Genomic DNA, 22808 nt, shown 5'->3' on the forward strand with positions numbered 1-22808 from the left:
CCAGCAATCCAGCAGCTCATAGGTGCCAGGCAAGCTGCACAGGAGGGGCACAAAACCTCCAGCCCCAGGGGAAGGTGGTGAGGGAAAAGCAGCAAGAGGGGACACAGGGAGCAGTCCCTTCTCCCAGCCCAGTACCACACAGCGAGGTGGGGACAGCGGATATCCTGGGATGAGGCACAGCAGCTTAGGGTGGTTTAGCATTCCCTGTCACACCCATCCGGTGCGAGGGCGTCTGGGGACACAGCTATGGCCACCGCAGCTGCTGCAATTTGCTCCCAGTGCTGGACATGGGTCCTTACTGGTCCAAACTGGAGATCAGGGCCTGGATAACCATTCCCACATGGCAGCAGCTGGAGATGGGGAATGTGTGGATTTGCATGCACACACACAGGGCTGTCACTGTTCCAGAGCCAGCCCTGGTTCCAGTGGCTCCCATCCTGTGTGGCCACCTCATACCACCTTGGGTGATACTTCCCGTGCCCAGCAGCCAAATTTTGGCAACATTTGGCTGAGGTGCAGGCAGTGCCAGAAATCACAGTAATTTCCCACAACACCCCATCACCCTCCAGCTGTCTAAGCTGACCCTCAGCCTGCCCTGTCCCAGGGCACTGGGGCCAAAGAAACACCCTCACAGCGACACCGACACTCATTAAACGTTTGGTTTTATTTCTGGTTTAAAATCAAAATTAGTCATTCTCTGTAATTACATTATATATAGATTTATAGAGACATTATAGAAAAGAATTTTTTGCTTTTGTTTTTCTGCAAAAATCTGTAAATAAAAAATAAAATAAAACAAAACAAAACAAAACAAAAAAAAATGGTGGCAGCTTCTGTCTGTCCGTCTGTCCGTCCCTCTATTGCTCCTCCTGCCCCTGCCCTCCACGGCACTTCCCAACAGACCAGGAAAGGCTCTGGGCTGGGGTCACACCTCACTACTCTCCCTACAGCCACAGCCGGGGAGCGACAGGAGCATGTGGAGCTGGAAAGAAGAAACGCCAGCAGAATATATTAATATCTTATATCTCATTTTATTTAAGTCCTGGGGACTCCAGGTGGCAGAGGGCAGCAGTCCCCATGGCCCAGGCAACTCCTGGAAAGAAACAGCAAAGTTTCCAAAGTGCAGGTCCTTCCGGGACAGGGCGCGCGCCCTCGAGCAAGAGGAAGGCAAGAGGAGCAGAGAAATCCAGTACCTCTCCCCGCCGCCCCGGGGGGCAGGAAGGGTGGGCTCCGCGGGTATTTTAAATAGCGATCAGAGGGTGGGATGTGCAGCGAGCCCCCTGCCCAGCGGTTTGGAGGTGGCCCCCGCGGGGCCGGGGCCGGGGAAGCGGTGCTCCGTAAGGCAGTGTGCGGCCGTGGCGAGCTGCCGGCGGGGGTAATACTGCGGTGTGGTGCCGAGAGCGGGAGCTGCCGGGTCCCCAGTCCGTGCAAGCCCGGGCGGCCCGGCGGTGCCTGTGCCCTCAGGGATGGCAGGTGGGCGTGCGTGGGTCTCAGAAAGCTGTACTGGCCATGCTGGCTGGTGCAAAGATCCGTGGGAGGCTGTCCAGGGTCTCCTCCAGCCGCCGGTGAGCTGATTTACCATCTTCCCCTGCAAGTACACACCATGGTCAGTGATCCGAACTGCAGGAGTTCTGTCCCCTGCTCATCCCTGGCCACCTTTCCCGGCCTTTACAGGGAAACATGCCTAATGCCTGGCAGAGCCTGCATGCTACAGCATGGAGACCTCTCTTGTCCTCCTTAGCACACCCTTGGGCAGGTCCCAGCTGGGATCCGGCTCAAAAAGTCCCCAGAGCTCCTGATTCAGAGGTTGCAAATCCTGTTCCTCAGCTGCCCACGTGGGGCAGGGATCACCCGTGTTTGGGCTGCAGGAGTGTTGGCTTGTGGAGAGCCTCACTTGGGGCCAAGGGACCAGTGCTCAGGGCTGTGCCAGCTCCGGTGGCTCCAACAGCTGTGCAGATCTGCATGCACTGGCACGGGGGTCCCGAGAGCTCCCCCAGGACCCCTGAGCACACACAGGGATGCACACACCCATGCTACAGGCTCACTCTGAGCTCTTTGCCCAGCACCCTCACACGCAAATCTGCCCACAGTGGCCATCCCCAGCAAGAGGTGGTGACATGGACAATCTGCTGGGACATAGGACACAAGGCGTCTACATGTGCCGGGGTGCCACAGGGATGGGCACTATCAACAACCAAGACACACAGACTCCGAAACGTGACATGGCTGACAGGCTCTAAGACGGAGACATTCGTGAGCAAAGCGGCAGGAGCGGGGACAAGGGGGACGAGGACGGCTCACGTGTCCCAACCTGTGCAGCAGCTGCCGCGATCTGGAGGCCTAGAAACCCACTCAGATGGTTCTCTCAGGGCCATCTAGCAAATAATAAATAACAACCAGGCTTAGTGCTGTGGCCACAGGATGCCTGGCCCTCGCTGCCCGCTGCCAGCTTGCTCTTGCCCGGCAGAGCTCGGGGCACGATGAGCCAGAGTGTGTGGGGTAGGCAGGGACCAGCCCTGGAGCCCGGTCGTCTGTGGGCACTGCTGGCACCAGGAGATGTCTCTTGGGATGCTGTGGGTGGAGAGGGAGCAGAGAAATAGCGGGACACTCACCACACAGCATCAGGCTCTGCTTGGCTGCCTCCCGTACGGGCTCTTTGTCGGTTTGGCACAGGTAAACCAGCTGCTCAATACTCTCCTTGGCCTGCAGAAGAAGGGACAAGGGGATGAGTGTGGCTAGCACGGTGGGAGCAGGGACACAGCCCAGAGGGGAAGGCAGCACAGGGCATTGCAGCCCCACAGTGCAAGGAAACTGCACATCCTGTCCCTTTTCTCTCCCCATTTCCTTTCCTGCCCTGCCCCTGCCTGCTGCTCCAGCACATTTGGGGCACCCCCAGCTCCTCTTCCCCGGCAGCAGAGGGCTGTGCAGGTGTGTCTGGAGTCACCGGCCACAGGCATTTCCTCTTCCTTTGGAACATGCAGCTCTGCTGCCTCCTTCCCCCACCCCTCTCACCTTCAGGCAGCCCAGTGCCGCACACCCCGCCACGCGTGTCTGCACCTCCTCATCCTCCAGCTGCTCCAGGAAGCACACGAGGGCCTGGGGGAGACGGGAGTCAGTGCCACCACCTGCTGCAGAGCTGGGGGCAGCCCCCCAGGGGCTGTGGCCCCAGCCCATCTCATCCTTGGTTTGCCCAGTACGTACCCGTTGGCGGAAGCGGGGGTTTTCTGCCAGGCTGCGGAGCTGGGCTGACACGGCGCTCACCACCTTGCTGTTGCCCTCCACGAGGAGCAGGCTCAGCGCCTTCAGTCCCTCCTTCTTCAGGCGGGCCTCGGGCACACGCTTCAGGGCACGCAGCACCACGTCCTGGTCGTCGGAGTTGAGGTTCTGGGCCAGCAGTGCTGCAGGAAGCCAAAGGCTCAGCCAGGGTTTGGGGAGCCATGTGGCACTGCCCCTGCACCCATCACTGCAGGGAACCCATCCCTGGGCACCCTGCATCCATGCTGGGCAGAGGTGGCCCCACACAGGGTGCTCATACATGGAGCTGTCCCTCAAGATGCTGGGGACCCACAGCAAGGACTTGGGAAGGCAGCATGGGAGTGGGCTGCGCTCTGGATCAGACTGACTTGCCCAGCCCGAGGATGGCTGAGCCTCTGGGTGATGCCCCAGGGCAGCCATGGCAGTGCTGCAGGGTGATCAATGACTATGGTCATGCGCTGGCACCCCATCCCAGGGCCTAAGGAGGATGGTAGGGCACCCACCTTCCTCTGCCAGCTCCATCATGTAGGTGTCAAGCACCAGGGTGCCGAGCGACTCAAAGTGGCTCCAGTACTGGAAGATGGTGACCTGCTCGCTCTGGGCACTCCCAGGCCGCCGGGGCAGCCGCCGGTTCAGCACGTCCTCCACCAGTTTCACACACACTGTGGGAAAGAGCCAGGATCAGGGTGTGCAGCAGCTGTGGTCACCCCTCTGAGGGGCTCTTGGCCCCCACATACCCCCACTCATGGTCACCGAGCGAGGCTGCCAACTCCCAGCACACCCTTGGCACCCACTCACCAGCATCAGCCAAACCAGGGTGCTGCTCACTGATGGCCGCTGCATACTGGGCACTGAGCACCTGCAGGAACCGCTCCACGGAGCAGGTGTAGACGTTGGGCACCTCTACACAAAGGTCCCAGAGAGGCAGCACGCCCTCCTTCCGCGTCGAGAACTGCACCACTGCAGGGACAGGGGTTGTCAAACCTCCTGAGGCCATGGCAGCAGGCAGGTGACTCCTGCCCTCCGCCTGGCATGGCCCCTTTGCTGCCCAGCCGTGCCCGCGAGGGGACACCAGGCTTCACACAGTCTCCAGGGTGGCACAGAGGGTCCCCTCAGCTGCATGTCCTCACCGTCGGCGGCCGAGCTGGCTGCTCCCGCGCGCTCCTCCGTCAGCTGGCACACGATCTCCAGCACCTGAGACTCCCGCAGCAGCCGGTCCAGGGCATACATCTCCTGGCACCGCAGGGGACCGAAGGTGCCCAGCTTCTGCAAGGCACAGCCAAAACAGACACCTCAGGGACAGAACTCACCGCCCACACCACAGTGCCTCTGTGCCACAGCAAGGCACCCCCTGAGGGGGGACCTACAGCCCACCCCAGGATGTCTCCAGCTGCTGTACCCCATCCCTGCTCCTCACCAGCAGCAGGCAGTTGCAGTTATTGAGGTGAAGCACCAGAGCCTTATCCAGGAACTCGTTGCCAGTGCTCATGGGGTCGGTGCTGGCCTCAGAGCCGCTGCACATTCCAGTGTCATCTGCCCCCATCTCGCCGGCGCTGGGGGCCCGGGTGCTGCGCAGGGGTCTGCCAGCCTTCCTGCAAGCCAGGGAGAGATCAAGGCACTGGATCAGCACAGGAAACCTGGATCTGGCTCTTCCCCACCCACAGGGCAGAGTTTCTGTAGGACCTATAGCATCACAGCTGGGCAAAGGAGCAGGTCCCAGAGGCACAGGGGCTGTCTCCAGCCCAGCCCCATGGAGGGATGCAGGGTGACACTGTGCCACCAGAAGGACCAGATACTGCTGTTTCTTGGCCTGGCCCTTCTCTGAGCTGTGATGGGCCAGTCTAAACGTGCTTGGGCACCCTGGCAGAGGTGGCCATTCCCCATCCCTTGCTGCAGGGGTGCCTCCTGCCCCGTGCCCCATCCCATGAGCCCCACTGTGCACCTCTCATCTTGGAGAGGCTCCTCCTCAGAGCCCTCTGAATCCTCCATGTCAGAGGTGTTGAGGAAGCTGAAGCTCTCCAGTGCGTGCTCCACTGTCAGGCTGATGCTGGAAGCCCGGCTGAGGAAGACACCCTGCTTCTGCTGTGGAGGAAGACATGGTGGGGTCGAATCCTGGTTCACCAGCCAAGACAGCCCTGCCACACATATTCCCAGCTATGCCATCAGGGATGGCCCCATCTCCATCATCCCTGGGCACTGCCATCAGGGGTGAACCCTGTCCCCATCATCCCTGGAGACTTCCAACCGGGGTGACTCTACCCTCATCATCTCTAAGCACTGCCACCAGAGATGATCACCATTCCCATCATCCCTGGGCACTGCCAGCAGGGATGGCTCTATCCTTGTCCACCAGCACTGTCAGCTCGGATGGACCCATCCCCCTTGTGTCTAGACACTGTCAGAGGGGATAGCCCTGTCCCCATAATCCCTGAGCACTGTCAGTAGGGCTGGCCCTGTCCCCATTGTCCCCAGACACACTGCCAGCCACAAATGCCCTGTCTCCATTGCCCCTGGACACCACTGAGAGCTCCTCACCAGCAGCATCTCCTCCAGACGCTTGAGCTCCCGTTCAAGGGGCTGCAGCTCTGGGAACTGCCCCCGATAGTCCTCCAGGGCTGAGCCCAGAAGGCTGATTGCCTCCTCCAGCCCTGAATCCACCACCTTCCCCCGTGGCACCTCGGGGGCACTGGCAGGCAGCGGTGGGGTGGGGACAGGCCTCTCCTCCACAGAGGCTTGTGCCAGCGCCGCAGGGACCTCGTGTCACAGCCACTCTGTGCTGGCGCCTGGCTCTGCACTGGCTCGGCTCTGCCAGCCTCCACCTCGCAGGAGGTGGCCCACGCCGCAGAGGCTCGGGGCTTGGCCTCAGCGTCCCTGTCCTGCCCTGCCACAGCCGCTGCCACCTCGGCACCAGGGAGAGAGTCTGCATCTTGCTCGCCCGTCCCTGTGTCCTCTGGGCTGGGCATGGGCTCCCAGGGGCTCTCCACAGCCTTGGCCTCCATTGTGGCGTCCACGCTGGCCTCGCTGATGTGGCTCAGAGTCCGGGAGTAGGGCACGTGCCCGTTGGCCACTGTATCCTTCTTACGGCTGCCCGACTCCTCTGGCTGGCTCCCGGAAGGGGAGACGCTGCTGCCACTGGTCCCAAGGCCAGTCTCGGCCTCGTCTGGTTGCTGGGAGAAGGAGATCTCGATGGCCGGGGCGGAGGCCTGCACCTCAGGCTGCACGATGGGCTTGTGGGCGGCGTGGCGGGTGCTGCCGGACAGCTGGGGACTGGAGGAGTCGTCCGAGGACTCGGAGGAGATGGACCAGGCTGTGCCATTCTCCAGCTCCTCCTGGCGCCGCAGCATGTTCTGCAGAGGGGAGAGTGGTGTCAGCCAAGACCCTCCTCCTGCTGCCCCCGCTCCTCTGGCTGTCTTCCTGTCAACCAGGGGCAGGGTCCAGCTGAGCTGGAGGGCTCTGAGACTGCCAAAGCTCTGCTGGCACAGCAGGATGGGCAGCGAAGTCCCAGCAGACCACGGCTGCCTATTCCAGCCCTGGATCTCACACCATGCCAGCAGGCAGTCTGCCTCCCTATGCCCAGCCCCTGGAGCCCTGGGGTGCCAGCTGCTCCCCAGCACAGTGGGATGCAACACCTAGAGCCAAGGACACCACCCACCATGGCTGCAAGGACTGAAACAGGTCCAGCATCAGCTCATGGGGATGGCACCAGCCATCACACCAACGTCATGGTTCAGCATCACTGAACCGGTGCCACGTCAACATCATGTTAGAGTCAAACCAGCACCATGACACCATCACACCAGCACCGTCACCAGCACCATGCCAATGCCACGGCACAGCACACCAATGCCACCAGCACGGGGACACAGAGAAGCTTTCTACTCACTAGTGCCCGGTTCTTGCACGGGGGTGAACCCAGGCTCCCCTAGGTCTGCCAGACCCTAGGTCTGCAGGACCGGCCAGACCCCAGCCTGGCAGGATCAGGCCTTAGGGCATCAGTGAGGGATGGTGAGTAGGAGACAAGGAGCGGCTACGGCTACTGCGGGATGGCCACACTGCTGGGCTAAGCTACTGGCCTGCTCCAGCCCCGCACTTACGCGGCCCTGCTGTCTCCCGAGCTCGGCCGAGGAGACATCGCCACAGGAGCAGCTCTGAGAGAGCTTCTCGAAGAGTGTCTCCCGAAAGATGTCCAGCAAGGACCAACCGCGCTTGTCGGCCGCCCGCTCCGGGCTCTTGGGCAGAGAGAAGAGGAGCTGTGAACGCGGGAGGGAGGAGCAGGCACCGGTACCGGGGAGTCGTGGCTGGATGGCTGGAGAGGAGCTGCCCACCCCTGTCCCTGAGCTGTGCCACCCTCTGAGATGCAGCGTGGGCACATCCCCATGTGGACCCCACCAGCGCCCACCTCTCCTGAGCAGCCCTGCCTGGTGCACACTTACATAGAACGCCTGTTCCCGAAGAGACGGCGTGTCAGGCGGACTCTGGTTGTAGGTGGAGAACCTCTTGTTCACTGTGGGTGCCTTGTTGACGGTGCTGGCTGCTGAGGGCTGGTCATCCTTGTCGAAGGGGCTGGGGAGGACAGCAGGGAGGTGAGGGATGTGTGCCAGCTTGGGGGGGAAGTCTCAGGACATCAGGATCCCCTCCATTCCAGCTCTGGTTTTTCATAATTACAGGCCAGTTTTGGGATGGGAGAGCCTGGGCAGGTCACCTCTTGCCATGCCATACTGGGTATCCCCAGCACTGCCATGTGCCACCACCAATGCCTGCTGAGGTACTCACTTCCAGGTCACCTCCAGGCTGAGTTTGAGGGTGCCCAGGTCATTGATATCCACAGCCACTACCTGGGGCAGAGCCGCAAAGAGGTCCTTGGTCTCGCAGGACACATTGCCCACCACCACATGGTTGGCCAGGCTCTTTAGCTCTGTCACCTGGAGAAGGAGGAGAGGAGGAAATGAAGCCACGGGACAGTGAGAGTGAGGTGCTGGAGGGAGGCTCAGGAAAGTGGTGGAATTGCCATCCCTGAAAATGTTCAAAAAATGTGTGGATGTGGCACTTGGGATACAGTTTAAGGGTGGGGCTGGACTCATCATAGTGGTCTTTTCCAACCTAAATGACTCTGATACAGGGGGGTAGCTGGCCCACACCATCCCTGCCCTCTTCTGCACTGTACCTTGATGGAGAGGAACTCGGTGATGAGGGGCAAGAAAACCATTTCCTCGCTGTCCCACACCTGCTTGCTGTTCACCTCAATGCGCCCCCGCAGCTTCCACCGCTGCCGTCCGTACTTCATGAAGATCTGGGGATGCAGAGGTGTGGGTATGGGGGAGACAGGACACCAGGGTGCTCTCTGTGTGTCCCCAGGCATGGCCATGGACCCATGCCACCCACCACCACCCTGCAATATGCCCTCCACGCCAGCGCCCACCTACACCCCCGAGACAGCCCAAGGACACAGGGCAGGAGAAGAGCAGAACCAACCCATATGGTCCCACAAACCTCATACTGGTCACCAGCACAAAGCCGGGCAAAGCCTGCCAGTCCTGCAAGAGAAGGCAGAGGGGCGTCAGCAGGCAGCAGGCAGCCAGGCAGGCAGAGGGATAGGGATGGAGCGAGACATGGTACCTTTCATCCGGACATGGAACTCGCCCAGCTGGCTCTCCAGATCATTCTCCAACAGACACATGTTCTGGGAACACACAGATGGATGGACAAGGACCCATCAGCAGATTGCTCATGGGACCCAGCACCCTGCCAGCCCACCCCTGCCAGCTGCCTCACCTCTGTGTACTCCTTGTAGCCCTTGCTGGCCTCGGCCAGGCTCTCCCGTGCCTCCCGGCTGGCCCGGTGAGCCGTGCTGTAAGCCTTGACCATGTTGTGGGCTCCAATCCCGGAGCCGCCGCTGGATGCAATAAGCCTCATACAGCTCATCTATCGCAAGGACAGGCCTGAGCTGTGACAAGGGGCAGGGTTTGGACAGCACGGCCACCCTGTGTGGCACCAAGGTTACCCCAATGTGACCCCACCGTCCCCAGGCTCTCACCTTGCTGGCATGAAACTCCAGGCGACGCAGGAAGCGCTCAATGGACTTGACTTGCTGGAAAAGCAGAGGAGATGGTGTGAGCGGCAGCGCAGCAGCTCTGAGCAGATGCAGGTTCGGGATGTGCCCTCTGTGTCCCCCATGCTGTGGCTGGGACACGTCCTGGAAACCAGCCCTGCCTGGGAGCGCAGGGTGGCAGCCACCAGGGAGCACCCGCGTGCTGCAGCCTCCTCCAGGCTTCCTGCTCTTGAGGGTCCTCCAGGAGCCAAGCCAGGCTCCAGGGTGCCTTTTTGCCCAGCCTCAGAGACAACCTGAGCCCAGCACTGCTAACAACAGCTTTCGTTTGCAAGAGCAGGTTACGAGCACATCTCTGCTTCATCCCCTGCCCAGAGCCACCCTGCCTGCAGAGCCCCAATCCCTGCCCACCCTGATCCAGGGGACAGGCAGCAGGGCAGTGCTAGCAGAGCAGGGCTGGCAGTAGAACATCCCAGGCACTTGGAAGGGGAGATACGAGGGGGATGGAGCACTGATCCGCTTACCTTATCCAGATCGTAGAGAAAGCCCTGAGGAGAGAGGAGAGGGATAAGATGCAGCACAAGCCCGCTCTGTCCACCCAAGGAGACCCAGCACATTGCACCCACCACCCATAGCATGGCAGTGGGACATGCAGAGCACCCAGCCGGGGCTGGAGAGTGCATGACAAAGGGACAGGAGCCCTGTGAAGCCCAACACCAGAGCCTGGCTGGCCCCCACATCCTACAGAAACAGGCTCTGCCCCAGGACACAGATGGACCACGAGCTGCCCCAGCTGTGCCACAACCCTGGCTGTCTGCCCAAGGCACCGCTCCTGTAAGGCTCTTCCAAGCAGCACTCACCAGGCGTGAATTCCTCTTGGACTCACGAGCTGGGTGCTGAGCTTCTCCAGTTCCAGCTGGTGCACCTCAAGGTAGGCTCTGAGGGAAAACACACCATGGGGGTCAGGCTGGGATGCCGTGCCCAGGTTTCTGCCCCCACAGCCCACACCAACCCTGCACACCTGGCACTACATCCCCACTCCCTGTTCCAGCACCCAGGCGTGGGAACCCATTCATGCCTCTACATGGGCTTGGTGGGATGCAGGACCCCACACAGATCCAGGACCCAGGGCACCGTGCCCAGGAGACCTGGCATGCCCCTGCCTGGTGCAAGCAGAGAGCTGCCAACCCCACCCACGTCACAAGCTGTCCCTGTGGCCCCTCAGGGGCTCCCTGCCTCCCCCCCACCTGGCCACAGGGAGCCCAGCACTTCGTCAGGCCTTTCTTGAGAGCTTCATACACCTCGTCCAGGCGGTTGGGCTGAGGCACCTTGGGTGGTGGGGATTTGTGGGACATGAGAACATCCTACTGACACTGGAGCCAGTCTTGCGGGAAACGGTGGGGGAGGTGAAGGGCGAGAGGTTCCTGGGGAGAGAGGCAGGCAAAGCCAGGATGGCCGCAGTCAAGCACACAGCACCAAGGTCCTCCTGGATGCCTCAGCCTGCTGGGCACCCTGTCTCAAGACAAGAGGAGCTCTGGGATGGAGGCCAGGTCCACCTGTTTCTCCGGGACTCCCCAGCAGTCAGTCTAACCACCAGCGGGCTGGAAGACACAGAGCATAAAGCTGGGCAGCACTGCCTGCACCACATGCCTGCAGCCCCCTATAATGCATCTGGGCTGCTCCAAAACCATGGGAAAGACAAGGAGAAACCCACAAAGGGTAGAGCTGGAGAGGAGCGTGGAGGTAACCCCATCCCAGCGGGGTTCCAAGAGTCTGGCTGTGGTACAGCCTCTGTGACGGTGGGGAGGTCCCAGGTGCTGGTCAGGGTGAGCAAAGGCAAACGGAGATTGGCACCAGCTGGAGCCAATCTGTGTTCCTGGAGTGCCTGTGGGGACATCTCCAGCCTGGTGCCCCTCTGAAGGGGCCATGCTCTGCTCCATCCCCAGCACCCCAGGCTGCCAGGGGCTTAGAAATGCTCTCTGGGCACTGTGGCAGGGTGACACATGCCACCTTTGGCTGACAGCCTGTCACCTCGCTCCAGGATCAGGCAGAGATCCCAATGGGTGTGCAGCGACAGGATAACTCTGGGGACCAGCGGAGCACTGTCACCCCATCACACAGCGCAGCCCCATGGGACAAGGACAATCTCACTGATGCTGTGCCTCTCAGATGTCACCAAACCTGCTGGATGGAGCTGCCTCCCCCAGCCAACCCACAAGCGTGCCGACCCAGCGCCCGGGACCCGAACACCTCCCTTCCTGCCTTGTGCAATGGAGTCACTCCCCAGCCCAGCCAGCAACGCCTCGCTCAGACCGGCTCTTCCCTTCCCTCCTTTCAAAGCATCGTCATGCCACCGGTGCCCAGGAGACACCAGGGGCTCCTCAGTTCCCAGCCTCAGGCTGTACCTCCCATCCTGTGCCGCTCTTCGCAGAAGTGACCAAAACACTTCCCCGAATCATCCGTCGGGGAAATGAATGTCTTGGCCTCCTCCCAAGCTGGAGTGATGGGTAAGCGCCTAATTTCCACCAGTCCTCCTCATTCCCGTCCTCCAGAGTCCCTGGAGGCATCTCCCCCAAGCATCTCCCCACCAACCACTTGGCTGCAGGCATCTAAAAAATCCTCCCTATTCCCTGTCCCTAAGCAACCCCCTCTACACCCCCAGATCAACCTACAAAGTGTTACTTGGTCCAGAGGACAGGACCTGGGGACAAGAGCTGAGCAGGTCTGGAGGATTTCTGGGCACAGGGAGGCTTTTCCTGGGCTTGTGCCACCCGAGAAAATGCCCCCAGCGTGGTCAGGCAGCTTGGCACTGCTTTCCTTGGCCATTTGGCTGAGAGATTCTTCCCCTAGCACCGGTGGGTGCGCCGGAAAGTTAGAAGCTTGGGTGGAGCACTAGGAAAGGGATTAAAAGCAATAAATTGCTTTAGTCCCACAACCCAACCTGTGGCATTCCCAAGAACCACCTCTGAGAGGGTATCTGGGAGCTAGGGATGGTGGGGAGGGAGGTGGTGGGGGACAAGCAGTGCGTGGGGTGGTTGTCACTGACAGGAGGCTCAGCAGAGAGAAGGAGGAGGAAGGGGATGATGGGACCATAACATGGCCAGTGGACGGAGAGGATGAGTAGGGAATGGCTGCTGCTCGTACCACAGTTGACAGGAGGCCAGTAAAACCTTCAGTGACCGGTTTGAAGGTGACCTTGAGGAAACCCTGATTCACACCAGCACTCACAACCCCGAAACTGGCCGCCTCAGGATGTCAAGGCCATCAAGACACTTCAAAGCCACCCCAGCTCCAGCGCACCCATTAAACACGATGAGATGGTCACAGGGAAGCTCTAAGAGCGGGCTGAAGAATGAGGTGAGCTACACCTGTCCCCTCCATGCTCCAGTGGCTGCCGGTCCTCACCCTGCCTGGGATACAGCACAGCAGAGGGTTGGGGTGATGGGTTCTGTCTCCCACTGGCCTCAGTGCTCCCTGCAGCCCCCTGTGCAACGTCCCCTGGCTACCACAAAGGTCCCTGAGGGAGATGATGGGACAGCCGGATGGGAGGAGCCTCGGGATGTGCAGCAGGTCCCACCACACGCCCAAGCCTGTCCCTGTCCCAAGATAGAGCCATCTCCTACCTGAAGGGCCGGTCGGCCGATGAGTTCACTCCGGCAAAGGACTGGCTCCTATTGATCTTGGTGACGAGGACTCGGCGCTGCGGGCGCACAGACAGTGACATCGTTGAGTGTGACCTGGAGGGCCTCCCTGGGGACAATGACACAGCAGGGTCACCAGCAGCCGGGTGGGGACACACACGCAGACAGAGGTGCCGCTGGGACTGAGAGTGGCACCCATGGACCATGGACTGCGAGCCTTCCCAGCCTCTTGTCCAAGAACACTTCTGGTGGCACTGGGACACAGGGCCCATTCTGCCCCCAGGGATGCTGCCAGTGGCCTGCCCTGGGTGAAGCAGGGCCCTGGACACTGTGAGCACTCAGTGGGGACAGATGGACAGATGTGTCCGAGCTCGGCCCCATAGGAGCCACAGGAGGGGGCTGATGCCCAGTGCCTGCCATGGCCCTTCCCAGACATGACCATGGCAAACCCTACGCTGTGTCCCAGGCCAGACACCTCTTCCTGAACCCCACTTTGTCCCACATCCTGCCATCACCCGTGCCACCCTGCTGCAGGGGCAGGAAGGGCGCGGGGCTGGACCCAGACGCCCAGCCCTTCACTGTCTCCTCATTCACTTCCGCTCACTCCAGCAACCAGGAGGGAAACCCAAGGACAACAAAGCACTTTGGAAAGTTCCTGGCTTTTCCAGGAGCTCTGTGTTGGGGAAGAAAAGGCTGAGCCATTCCCTGCCAGACCCTGGAAAGTCCATGCAGGCAGCACATGTCCAGCCCCACAGCTGCTGCACCCCTGCAGTGACGGTGCCAGGAGACCTGAAACTGGTGCCGGTACCTGCCTGTCCCCACCACGGCCGGTGCAGTGGATGCCAACCAGGACGATGCAGATTTCTGAGTCTTGGGGCAGGAGCATCCCTGCAGCCCTGGCTGGAGCTCACAAAGAGCAGCCCAAAGCACAAGGCAAGGGCAGGGGAGTCTGGGGCTCCCAGCCACCCCCAGCAGTGCCAGCTGGGCACAGGGAGGAGCCCAGCCCACAGGGCAGCCACAGAGGAGCGGGATGTGGGATGCTCCACTTCATTCTGCCCACTGCTGATGGCAGCTCAGTGCCCTATCCCTGACAACCCCGAGCTGAGCTGTGGGTTAGGGAGCCAGGAGCTGCTGGGGATGAGCCCACATGGCATCCAGCAGTCACACACCCTGCCAGGAAAGGCCAGGCAGGGCCCTAGGGATGCACAGCTTCCCTGACTGGCAAACTAGGCCAGAGCCACCTCCCCGTATCCCAAGGGGCTCACTCCTGCCTCCAGCATGGCTGACAGCCAGTGGACACCACAGGGACACAGGCTCTGCTGGGGCTTCCACCACCATTCCCCCTCCTTCCCCAAGCACAACAAACTCAGGACCCTGGCCCAACCTCGCCCTACGCGGCTCACACCCACTCAACCACCAGTGGGTACCCCCCCCGCACTGTGCCCCTCGCCGCCCCACACGCCAGGCTGGGGCCAGGGATTTGCAGTGCTTGGGATGAGCCAGAGCTGTTCGGAGTCAAAGGCAGCCACTGCCGCTCACCTCTATCCCAGTGGAGCTGGGAGGCAGCAGGTCCATCTGCTTCCCCCTCGGCACTCGGGTCCCAGCCCAGGACCTTGGAGCTGCTCGGCGGGTCCTGTGGCCTCGGTGCTATCTGGGTGCCAGTCCCTCCATTTTCCAGGACAACACTGTCCCAATTAAGCTCATTAGAAGGAGCTGTAATCCCTGGCAGCCCGGCTGACCTGCAGGCCTGGGCAGATTACCCTCTGCAGGGCTCTTTAATCTGCTCCCCACTGAGCGAGCCAGGCCTGTGGCTCCCGTGCTTGCTCCTCAGCTGGGCACTACAGCAGCTCATCCACAGGGACAGCACCCACCACCCCTAGGATGAGGCTCTCCATGTGTGGGGTGGGTCACAGCTCCTTTGGGTGCGCATGGTCCTGCCAGCCCATCCTTCTCTAGCCCATGCTGCCATCTAGGGGCTCAGGGCGAGCTCTAAAGAGGTTTTCTCAGGCAGGAGCCCACCCTGAGAGCATCACAGGGGAGGAGGATGCTGGAGGCATCACAAGGGAAGAAAGATCCTGGAGGTATCACAGCAGAAGGATGCTGAGGATGTCACAGGGAAAGAAGGACACTGGAGGTGTTGTGGGAGTGAAGGATGCCAGGGGTGCTGCAGGGGACTGATGCCGCAGCACAACTCCCCAGCAGAGTCAGAGCAAACCCCAGCCTCTTGCCCCAGCACCTCTGAGACTCCAGCAGCCTCTTGTGCCGTGCTGGGTCATGCTCCAAAGCACCAAAGGCTCCTGCACTGGCACAGGGAGCAGTGCCATGAGCAGTGGCTGCTGACAGGACCACATCCCTGTGCTACACCTCTGAGACCCAGCTCTCCCCCAAACACCCACCACAACACACCATGGCACCCTGCATCCCCACCCCTGGCACCCTGCAACACAGATCCTAGGACAGGACCCCAAATCTCCTTTGAGGAGAGGGACCCCATGCCCCTGCTGAGCCCGGCACCAGCGGGCAGCCAGCCGGGTGCCAAAGGGCAGCACTCCCTGCGTGCAGCAGGGCAGGCAGGGTGGGGTCTCTGCTCCTGGCACGATTGGGCTTGGCTCACAGAGGAGGAAAAACCCAGCATAGTGCATTCCTGACATTACCGAGATAAGAGGTACCTGGTACCAGCAGCACAGGCAGCCCCTGCAGGGAGCAGAGCCCAGGGCACCCTTGGAAGGGCCACCGCATTTCACCCAGGCTGGTGAGCCCCGCACCAGCCTTACCAGGAGGCTGTCACCAGCAGAGCACTGACACACGTGTCTCTGCCATGTCCCTGCCATGTCCCTGCCCCAAGCACATCCCTCCTTTTCCTGAGAAGCAGACGCAGAGGTCCTGCCCCAAAGATTCAGTCCCAGCAAGCCCCACTGCCCCTCCCCTTAATTAGGGCTTCGGTGCTAACGAACCTGCCTCCCAACCAGGTTTTCACCTTTTCTGTGCCACAGACTGCCTCCAGCTCCCCCGGCGTAGGAAACACAATCCTGGGAGTCTGTCCGTCTGTCCGTCTTCAGCCAGCACTGCCCATGGGCAGAGGCCAAAAGGGCAGCGAGCAGCTGGACAGGCGGCACGTGGGGTGCTGGAGCCCACCCCGGGGCTCTCCAGCCCGGCCGCCAGCTCCTCTCTCGACGCCCGGTGCTCTGGAGATGATTGGGATCCCAAGAATGCTGGTCTGAGCGGTGGAGGGGGCAGTCCGACCGGCTGGGTTGGTCCCAGCTGGTTTCTGTTTCCGACACTCAGACACCAGCCTCAGGTCGCTCCAGCGGGTTTATCAACACTGCCCTGGTCGGAGACGCCCCAAACTTGCTCCCCCCGAATCCCCAGCCTGCTGCCCTGGGAGCTGGGGGTGCTCTGATCAGCATCTCCAGGGATGTTACTCATTGATGGCCACCAATGCCCAGGGTGGCCAAACCAGCACCCTCCAGCACCCCTGACCTCGGTGGGGGCACCCACGACCAGCCAGCAGCACCCACAGAGCACCGATAAACGTGCCCCTGGGGGCCAAGGGGCTTCCCCAGGAGGGGCTGGGCTGTGGTCCCCACACTGATGGCACTGAGGGGCACAGCGGGACACCAGTGTCCCCCTGCAGTGGGGAGGCCATGGTGGCCACAGGACCATCCATCTCGCCCGTAGTGTCTGAGGCAAGCGGGGGGTCCTGCCAGCCCCTGCTCCAGCACCCTTGGGTGAAACTCGAGCACACGGTGGGGGTGACCTCGGGAGCCTGTGAACTCCGCCCACTGGCACAGCTCCCTTCGGAGCAGCCGCTGCATCCGTGTTTGCACAGCTGTGGCCCCGCTGCCCTAACCCCAGCACGTACCCCGGCCCCCGCCGGCCCCTTCCGGCCCCGGGACGGCCCTTGGACGGCTCCCAGCGTGGGCTGGAGCAGCTCTTCCCTCCCATCACTCCTCATCCCTCCCTGCCCCAGAGGATGGGAGCATCCGGGGACTGACACCATCCCGCCTTGGTCACAGGGAGCCTGGGAGCCGCCTCTTCCCTGACCTCCTCCATGCTCTGCCTCTCCTCCAGGAAGGCAGGACACCCCCCAGCTCCCCCTCGTGCTGGGCGAGGATGGGGACGGGGGGGTTTTGGGAGTCAGATGAGTCAGTGAATGGATCCTGGTGCCCTGTGACTCAGTCGGGAGAGAAATTCCCAGTCATAAGGTCACAGCCCTACAGCCCCCACCAGAGCAGGGGGTGCTGGTTTGGTTGGATGGGCACTGGGTGCTCTCAGCTGTTTGGGTTGGATGGGTTCTGGATGCTCTCAGCTGTTTGGGTTGGATGGGTGCTGGGTGCTCTTGGCCTTGTGGCAGTAGGGGCATGGTGGTGATATCCGCTCCTGCGGCCGTGGGAGGCCGCTGGCTCCTTGGACCAAGTGGGAGGGCAGCAGGAAAGGGAAGGAGCTGCGAATGGGAAGAATTGGAGGAAGTGCTTATTTACCCCGTGGAGTATCCCTGCGGAAGGGCAGGGCACGGCACAGGCAGACACTCACAGCCAGTCCCTTGGGGGGGCTCACAGCCTCCCACCCCAGCACCCATCCCACAGCCTCCCTGTTTCCAGCCAGAGGGGGATGCAAGCCCCAAACTGTGACCCAGGGAAGTGGCCACCATTGGGACAGGGGTTTCCTCAGGGCCTGTCAGAGCTCGAGCCCAACGTGGCTCCTGAAAACCAGTCGAGGACCACCATGGTCCCCCACCACCAAAGGCACAGACCGAGCACCCAGCCAGGATCCGCACAGACACTGCTCACTCCCATGCCCTGTGAGATGGGACTGCAGCCTGGCCAGGGGCACCAGACCCCACTCCTGAGTGGGCTGTGATCCCTCTCAGGGATGCTGGGATCCTCCAGAAAGATCCTTCTGGGATTGGCATAACCTTGCAGAGGTCCCATGACCTTACCCCTGACCTGCACATCTCCAGGGTGCTCTGTTGGGTATTAGTAGCTTCCCCCACAAATCCTGCCCGGGCAACTTGGTCTGAGTGCACAAGAGTAGTCCCAAGACCCTCTGTTCTGCCCAGTTCCCCTGGGACCACTGTGCCAGGGATGTTCGACATAGAGCCAGGCTCTGTTTGCCCTCATTAGATGTGAGGGCACGAGGGGCAGAAAACCAGTTTGCAGAGGAAAGCTGCACCACCGGGGCATCGGGGGCCGCCGTGGCATCAGGGGTGCATCACCCGGGAGCAGCAGGCAGCTGTGGCACCCCCTCCTGCCTTGAGACACAGAACCTGGATCTCAGTGGGGGCACTAGCAATGCTGGGCAGCCAGTGGGTCCTATCCTGCATGGACACACTGATCTGACACCCCGTCGCTGCAAACCGCGGTGACAACCGTGTCCCTTGCAGGTGGCGGGTGCCTGTGTGTCCTTGGTGCCCCGGTCAGGGAGAGCTCTCCTCCCGAGGAAACCCCTCACCCCAAAAAACCCCGCAGGAGCCCAGCCACGTCACCCGGGAGCCTCAAACAGCGGGGCATCCCCAAATTAACGCCATTTGCTGGGGAGCCCCGGTGCTACCGGTGCTCAGTACCTTTCCGTTTGCCATTCATGGCGCGCTGCTGCAGCACATCCCCCTCGGACTGGGGTCACCGTCCAGGGTGGCTGTTGCTCTCTCATGCCGTCCGTCCCTCTGTCTGTCTGTCTGTCAGAGTGTGGGGGCCGTGCCGGAGGGCTCCCCCCGGGCAGCAGTCCTCCCTACCACCTTCCCCTGCCGAGGGCTGACATCACTGCCAGCGCCGCAGTTACCCCGGGTGACTCAGGGCGGAGGACGGAGGATGAGAGGACACGGAGGATTTCCTGACCCCTCGGAGGGAAGGGGCCCCACCAGCACCGGCTACTCCCGGACACAGCACAGCTCAGTCCCCATCCTTCCCCCCTTGGGAACTGAGGCACAGTGGAAGGGAGGGAACACACTGCAGGGCACTGCAGTGCAAACTCCCCCACGGCCCCTCTCCGGTCTCTTCCCTTCGAGACCCCTTCCCTCTGGCACCCAGGGTTGGCAATGAGACAGGGAGCACACACAGCCCTGCCCAGCACACAACTGTCCCTGAGCTGCTCAGGCCCCCAGGACGGGGCAGGGGGGATGCACAGCCCCTCGCCCCCATCCCTGCCGGCTCCGCTGCGGGCAGGCACAAAGCCGTGGGCAGCCGATGCTCACCACTGCTGCCTGCTTCTGCATTGCTTGGTTTTAAATATATATATAAATATGCAAATATATTTATATAGGGTATAAAATCGCCGTGGCTTTGCTGCAGGCTTCCCACATTCCCACCATTCCCATGGCATGCCTGTGGGCACCATGCAACGCCCAAGAGCCACTGGGAAAAGGGTTTCCTTGCTCATAAGTCCCCACTTTTTATCCTCTGACTCTCCAAAGCTTTGGAGAGGCTGGCTTCAGCCAGGGCTTCCTTGCAGGGCTCTCCAAAGATGCTGGGTGCCATTCTCATGTGGGAAAGAAGGATGTCCTGCTCCCCATGGGGATCCAGTTCCCATGGGGCAGTGTGACAAACCCACCTGCCCTCCATGCCAAGGCCAGAAGCACCTCCCAGCCTCATAACTCCCTGTTTAGGGCACAGGGATGCCCTAAACAACCAGGGGACTCTGTGGCATGGTTGTCACCCCACTCCAGTGCTGTAGGTCCCTATATAGGTCCTGGTCCTGGGGCACCCAGGCCTGGCACCCCCTTCTAGCTCTGACAGAGGCTGAAGCAGCCAGCTCCAGCCAGGCTGGGACCAGCTGCCATCACCACGTCACTGGGGCAGGAAGAAACACCTCCTCCCAGGCTCCTTTCCTGTTTGCTGCTGATTTTAGAGTGAGGTCAGGCCAGGTTCAGGAGGAAAAGCACTGGAGTCTTGGGGGGTGCTTGAAGAGATGGGGTCCTCCCAGACAGTTAACCCCTTCCCTCAGAGGGTCAGCCTGTTGTGGGGCTGCTTCCCCAGCCCAGAGATGGTCCCCTCCCTTCAGGTCCTGCAGGCAACAAGAAACCTGGGGCTTTCTCGTAGGGTGGCTTGGCTGCCCCACCATGGTCACCCACACGTGGCTCTGGAGCCAGCCACAGCCAGGCTTGGAGAGCTGGGACTTGCAGCAGTGTCACCAAAGAGCGCTGTGACCCAGGGCACCCTCAGGTCCTGGTGCCCAGGTGGGTACACGGCACCAGCCCCACGGGGAGAGCAGCTGGGAGAAGAGCTGGTGAGGCTGGGCTGGCTCTGAGCAGCATCTAAGAAAAAACCATCCCAGACTGCCCACCTGCCTGCAGCCTCTGTGCCAGTGCCACGGGCACGGAGGGAGCCAGCAGCCCAGCACGCCGCAAAGCCCATCTCCACCCCAGCCTTCGAGAACTTGCGTGAAGGCCACGTCTCCTGCCTCACACGGACAGGAGGCATCCCCCCGGCTCTCCCCACTGAGGGAGGGGCACGGTCCCATCCCGGCGGCTGACACGGGCAGGGGGCTACCACGCGGCTTTTCACCCCGTGCTGCTTCTCCCCAGGGAATGGCATCGCTGCCGGCACCGCCCCGGCCCTGGCCATCCCTCCGCAAAGCCTGCGCCGCGCTGGCAGCCGCGCGGAGCCAGTGCCCGGCACACGGCCAGGCAGCGCGCCCGCGGCCACGGCCCATGCCAGCTTGTTTGTTCTCATTAAAGGTTAATGAGAAAGCCACGCTAAAGCCGCCCGAGCCACGGGAGAGGCGTTCCCGGTGCCACGCAGAGCGAGGGGACATCCAGCTTCCCTCACAGAGGGGTGACAGCCGGGCTGTGCCGCTTGCTGCTCGGCCCTGCCCGCACTGCCGGGGATCCTCGTGGTAGCTGACACGTGGGTGAGCTGCCTGGCATGGCACCATCCCGGGCATCACCCCTGGCGAGACCAGCAGGAGCAGGCAGGAGGTGGGGTCAGGCATTCCAAGGTGGCAAGAGGATGCCAGAAGGACATGTGACATCAGCCATTCCCTCTGGGCACCTCACAGCACCCTGCAAGGCACTCAGCAGGGCTTGACAATCCAGGACACCTTGCCAAGGGAGGGCAGAGGAAGGGCACAAGTGGTGCCAGCAGCACCAGGGCCTGGGTTAATTGAGTTAAATGAATCCCTGGCCCTGGCCTGGCATGGTGGGGATGCAAAGAAGGTGACATCCCCATGGCCATGCAGGGTGCTGGTAACCCCCCAGCTCAGGGGACTTCCCTCTATACTCACCACCCTGGCTCAGCTCAGCCAGCCAGGCAGCTTCCTCCATCCCTCTGCAGCAGGGATGTGGGTGTAATGCTCCAGGTGCACCCTTTTTGAGGTGTCCCTTTATGTCCTCCTCTTGTGCCAGGCCTGGGGAGCTGCCCTGGGCGTCCCCACCCCAACCACAACAGCTGAGCATGCAAACAAAATGCTCCGTGAGCAGCTGTGCTTGGACACATGTGTACAGCCACAGCCAGTCTGTGTGCAGGCAAAGGAAAATTCAGACACTCCAGGAGGACATCCCCACTTCCCTGCCTGCCTTGGGATACAGGACCAGCTTCCCAGAGACCCCATGTCCTGCTAGCACAGAGTCCTAGGGGACTCAGCTTCTCCGTGCTGGCCCTGGGACCACAGCACTGAGGCTGAGCTCGCCCAGCCCTGGAGAAGCCACTAGCCCCAGGATCACACTGTACAGATGGACCAGCACCATAGGCCAATGTGAAGAAACTGTTTCAGGCTGTTCTGGACAAGTACTCCCCAGCCACAGACACCCTTGAGTGCCTGGGAACATGACAGGATGGGCACAGGCCAGCTTCAGCGGGTGCAGAAGTCATGGCTGGCCAAAAAAGTTCAGGAGATGATGCCAGCATATGTCAGCACCAGCCCGGTGAGGGGACAAAGAGCTCCTGGCCATGGGGGACCTAGGAGTGGGCAGGAGGTGACAATTCTGGCAAGAAGATCCACCATCATGGCTTGAAGGAGAACCATGGTAAGTGACCAAGTGGCTTGTCCTGGCTGGGACAGCTGGTCCTACAAGCTGCAGGTGGTCACCCCCACCACAGTGCTACAGCCGACCCCTCGGGCTTTACTTCTTGCTAAAACTGGAGAAGTCAGCTCCAAAAAATCCCGGGAGCCCAACGCAGAGGTTTTTTTTCCACGGGTAGATGCCCCGAGGGCTGGAGAGGAACCAGCCCTCGCGCTGAGCCAGGCTCTACCCACAGCCAGGCTGGCACCAGTGCCGCCGGCAGCACCCCTTGCCGGAGGGGCCGGGCACCCCGCATCCGGGCATTGGGGCAGCAGCAGACTGGAGCCCTCCCCCCTCGCTTCCTCACACGGTCCCCACACGGCAGCAGAAATAGAAGCGATATAAATGGCAGCCCTATAAATAACCCCAAAGCACGCGGCGGGGAGCTCGTCCCAGCCCAGCACTGGCCTCAGCCCACGCAAAGCCAAGGCTTGGGCCGCCTTCGCTGTGCCCCGGGGATCCCAAATGCCAGCTCCCTGCATGCTGTGGGTCTGCCAGGGTCCTGTCCTTTAGGTCAGTGCCATGGCAGGAGCTCCAATGCACCCGCTGAGCCTCAGCTACGGGCACAAGCTGGAGCCCAGTCTGATGACATCTCTGCGGGGCATCCCTATGCCCATCCAGCTCCTCATGCCCAGTGGACAATGCCCACCTCAGGCACCCTGCTGCAACCCAGGCTGTGGATTCCTGGGCAAAGCAGGAGGCCAGGAGCCTCAGGCAAGGCTCGGGAAGAGACACTCCTGTCCCCACCACTGTGCTCACTGCAGATCAACAGTTGCACCCCAGCACCTCTCAGCTGCCCACCCTGACACCTCTCACCACTGGCCCTGTTCCCACGCTCAAACCCATCATGCCATGTCCTCCATGGGGGCTC

At 61.5% G+C, this 22808-nt stretch overlaps 1 protein-coding gene across 1 annotated transcript; it reads right to left on the reverse strand.

Annotated features, from left to right (window-relative positions):
- Positions 1–641: 641 nt before the first annotated feature.
- RIPOR1 (RHO family interacting cell polarization regulator 1) lies at positions 642–16505 on the reverse strand. Its single transcript, XM_032700889.1, is given in 28 exon segments — positions 642–1588; positions 2613–2703; positions 3013–3096; positions 3202–3398; positions 3759–3917; positions 4054–4215; positions 4386–4521; positions 4673–4847; positions 5198–5337; positions 5791–6008; positions 6011–6602; positions 7350–7484; positions 7689–7818; positions 8029–8177; positions 8420–8545; positions 8746–8789; positions 8872–8935; positions 9028–9132; positions 9134–9182; positions 9291–9343; positions 9826–9849; positions 10162–10190; positions 10193–10239; positions 10571–10658; positions 10661–10725; positions 12925–13051; positions 15920–15989; positions 15991–16505. Coding segments are annotated over 28 exon segments (3735 nt in total). The 5' UTR covers positions 16369–16505; the 3' UTR covers positions 642–1490.
- Between the last annotated feature and the right edge of the window lie 6303 nt (positions 16506–22808).

This window comes from Chiroxiphia lanceolata, chromosome 13 (genome assembly GCF_009829145.1).
Source record: "Chiroxiphia lanceolata isolate bChiLan1 chromosome 13, bChiLan1.pri, whole genome shotgun sequence".
NCBI classification, from domain to species: domain Eukaryota; kingdom Metazoa; phylum Chordata; class Aves; order Passeriformes; family Pipridae; genus Chiroxiphia; species Chiroxiphia lanceolata.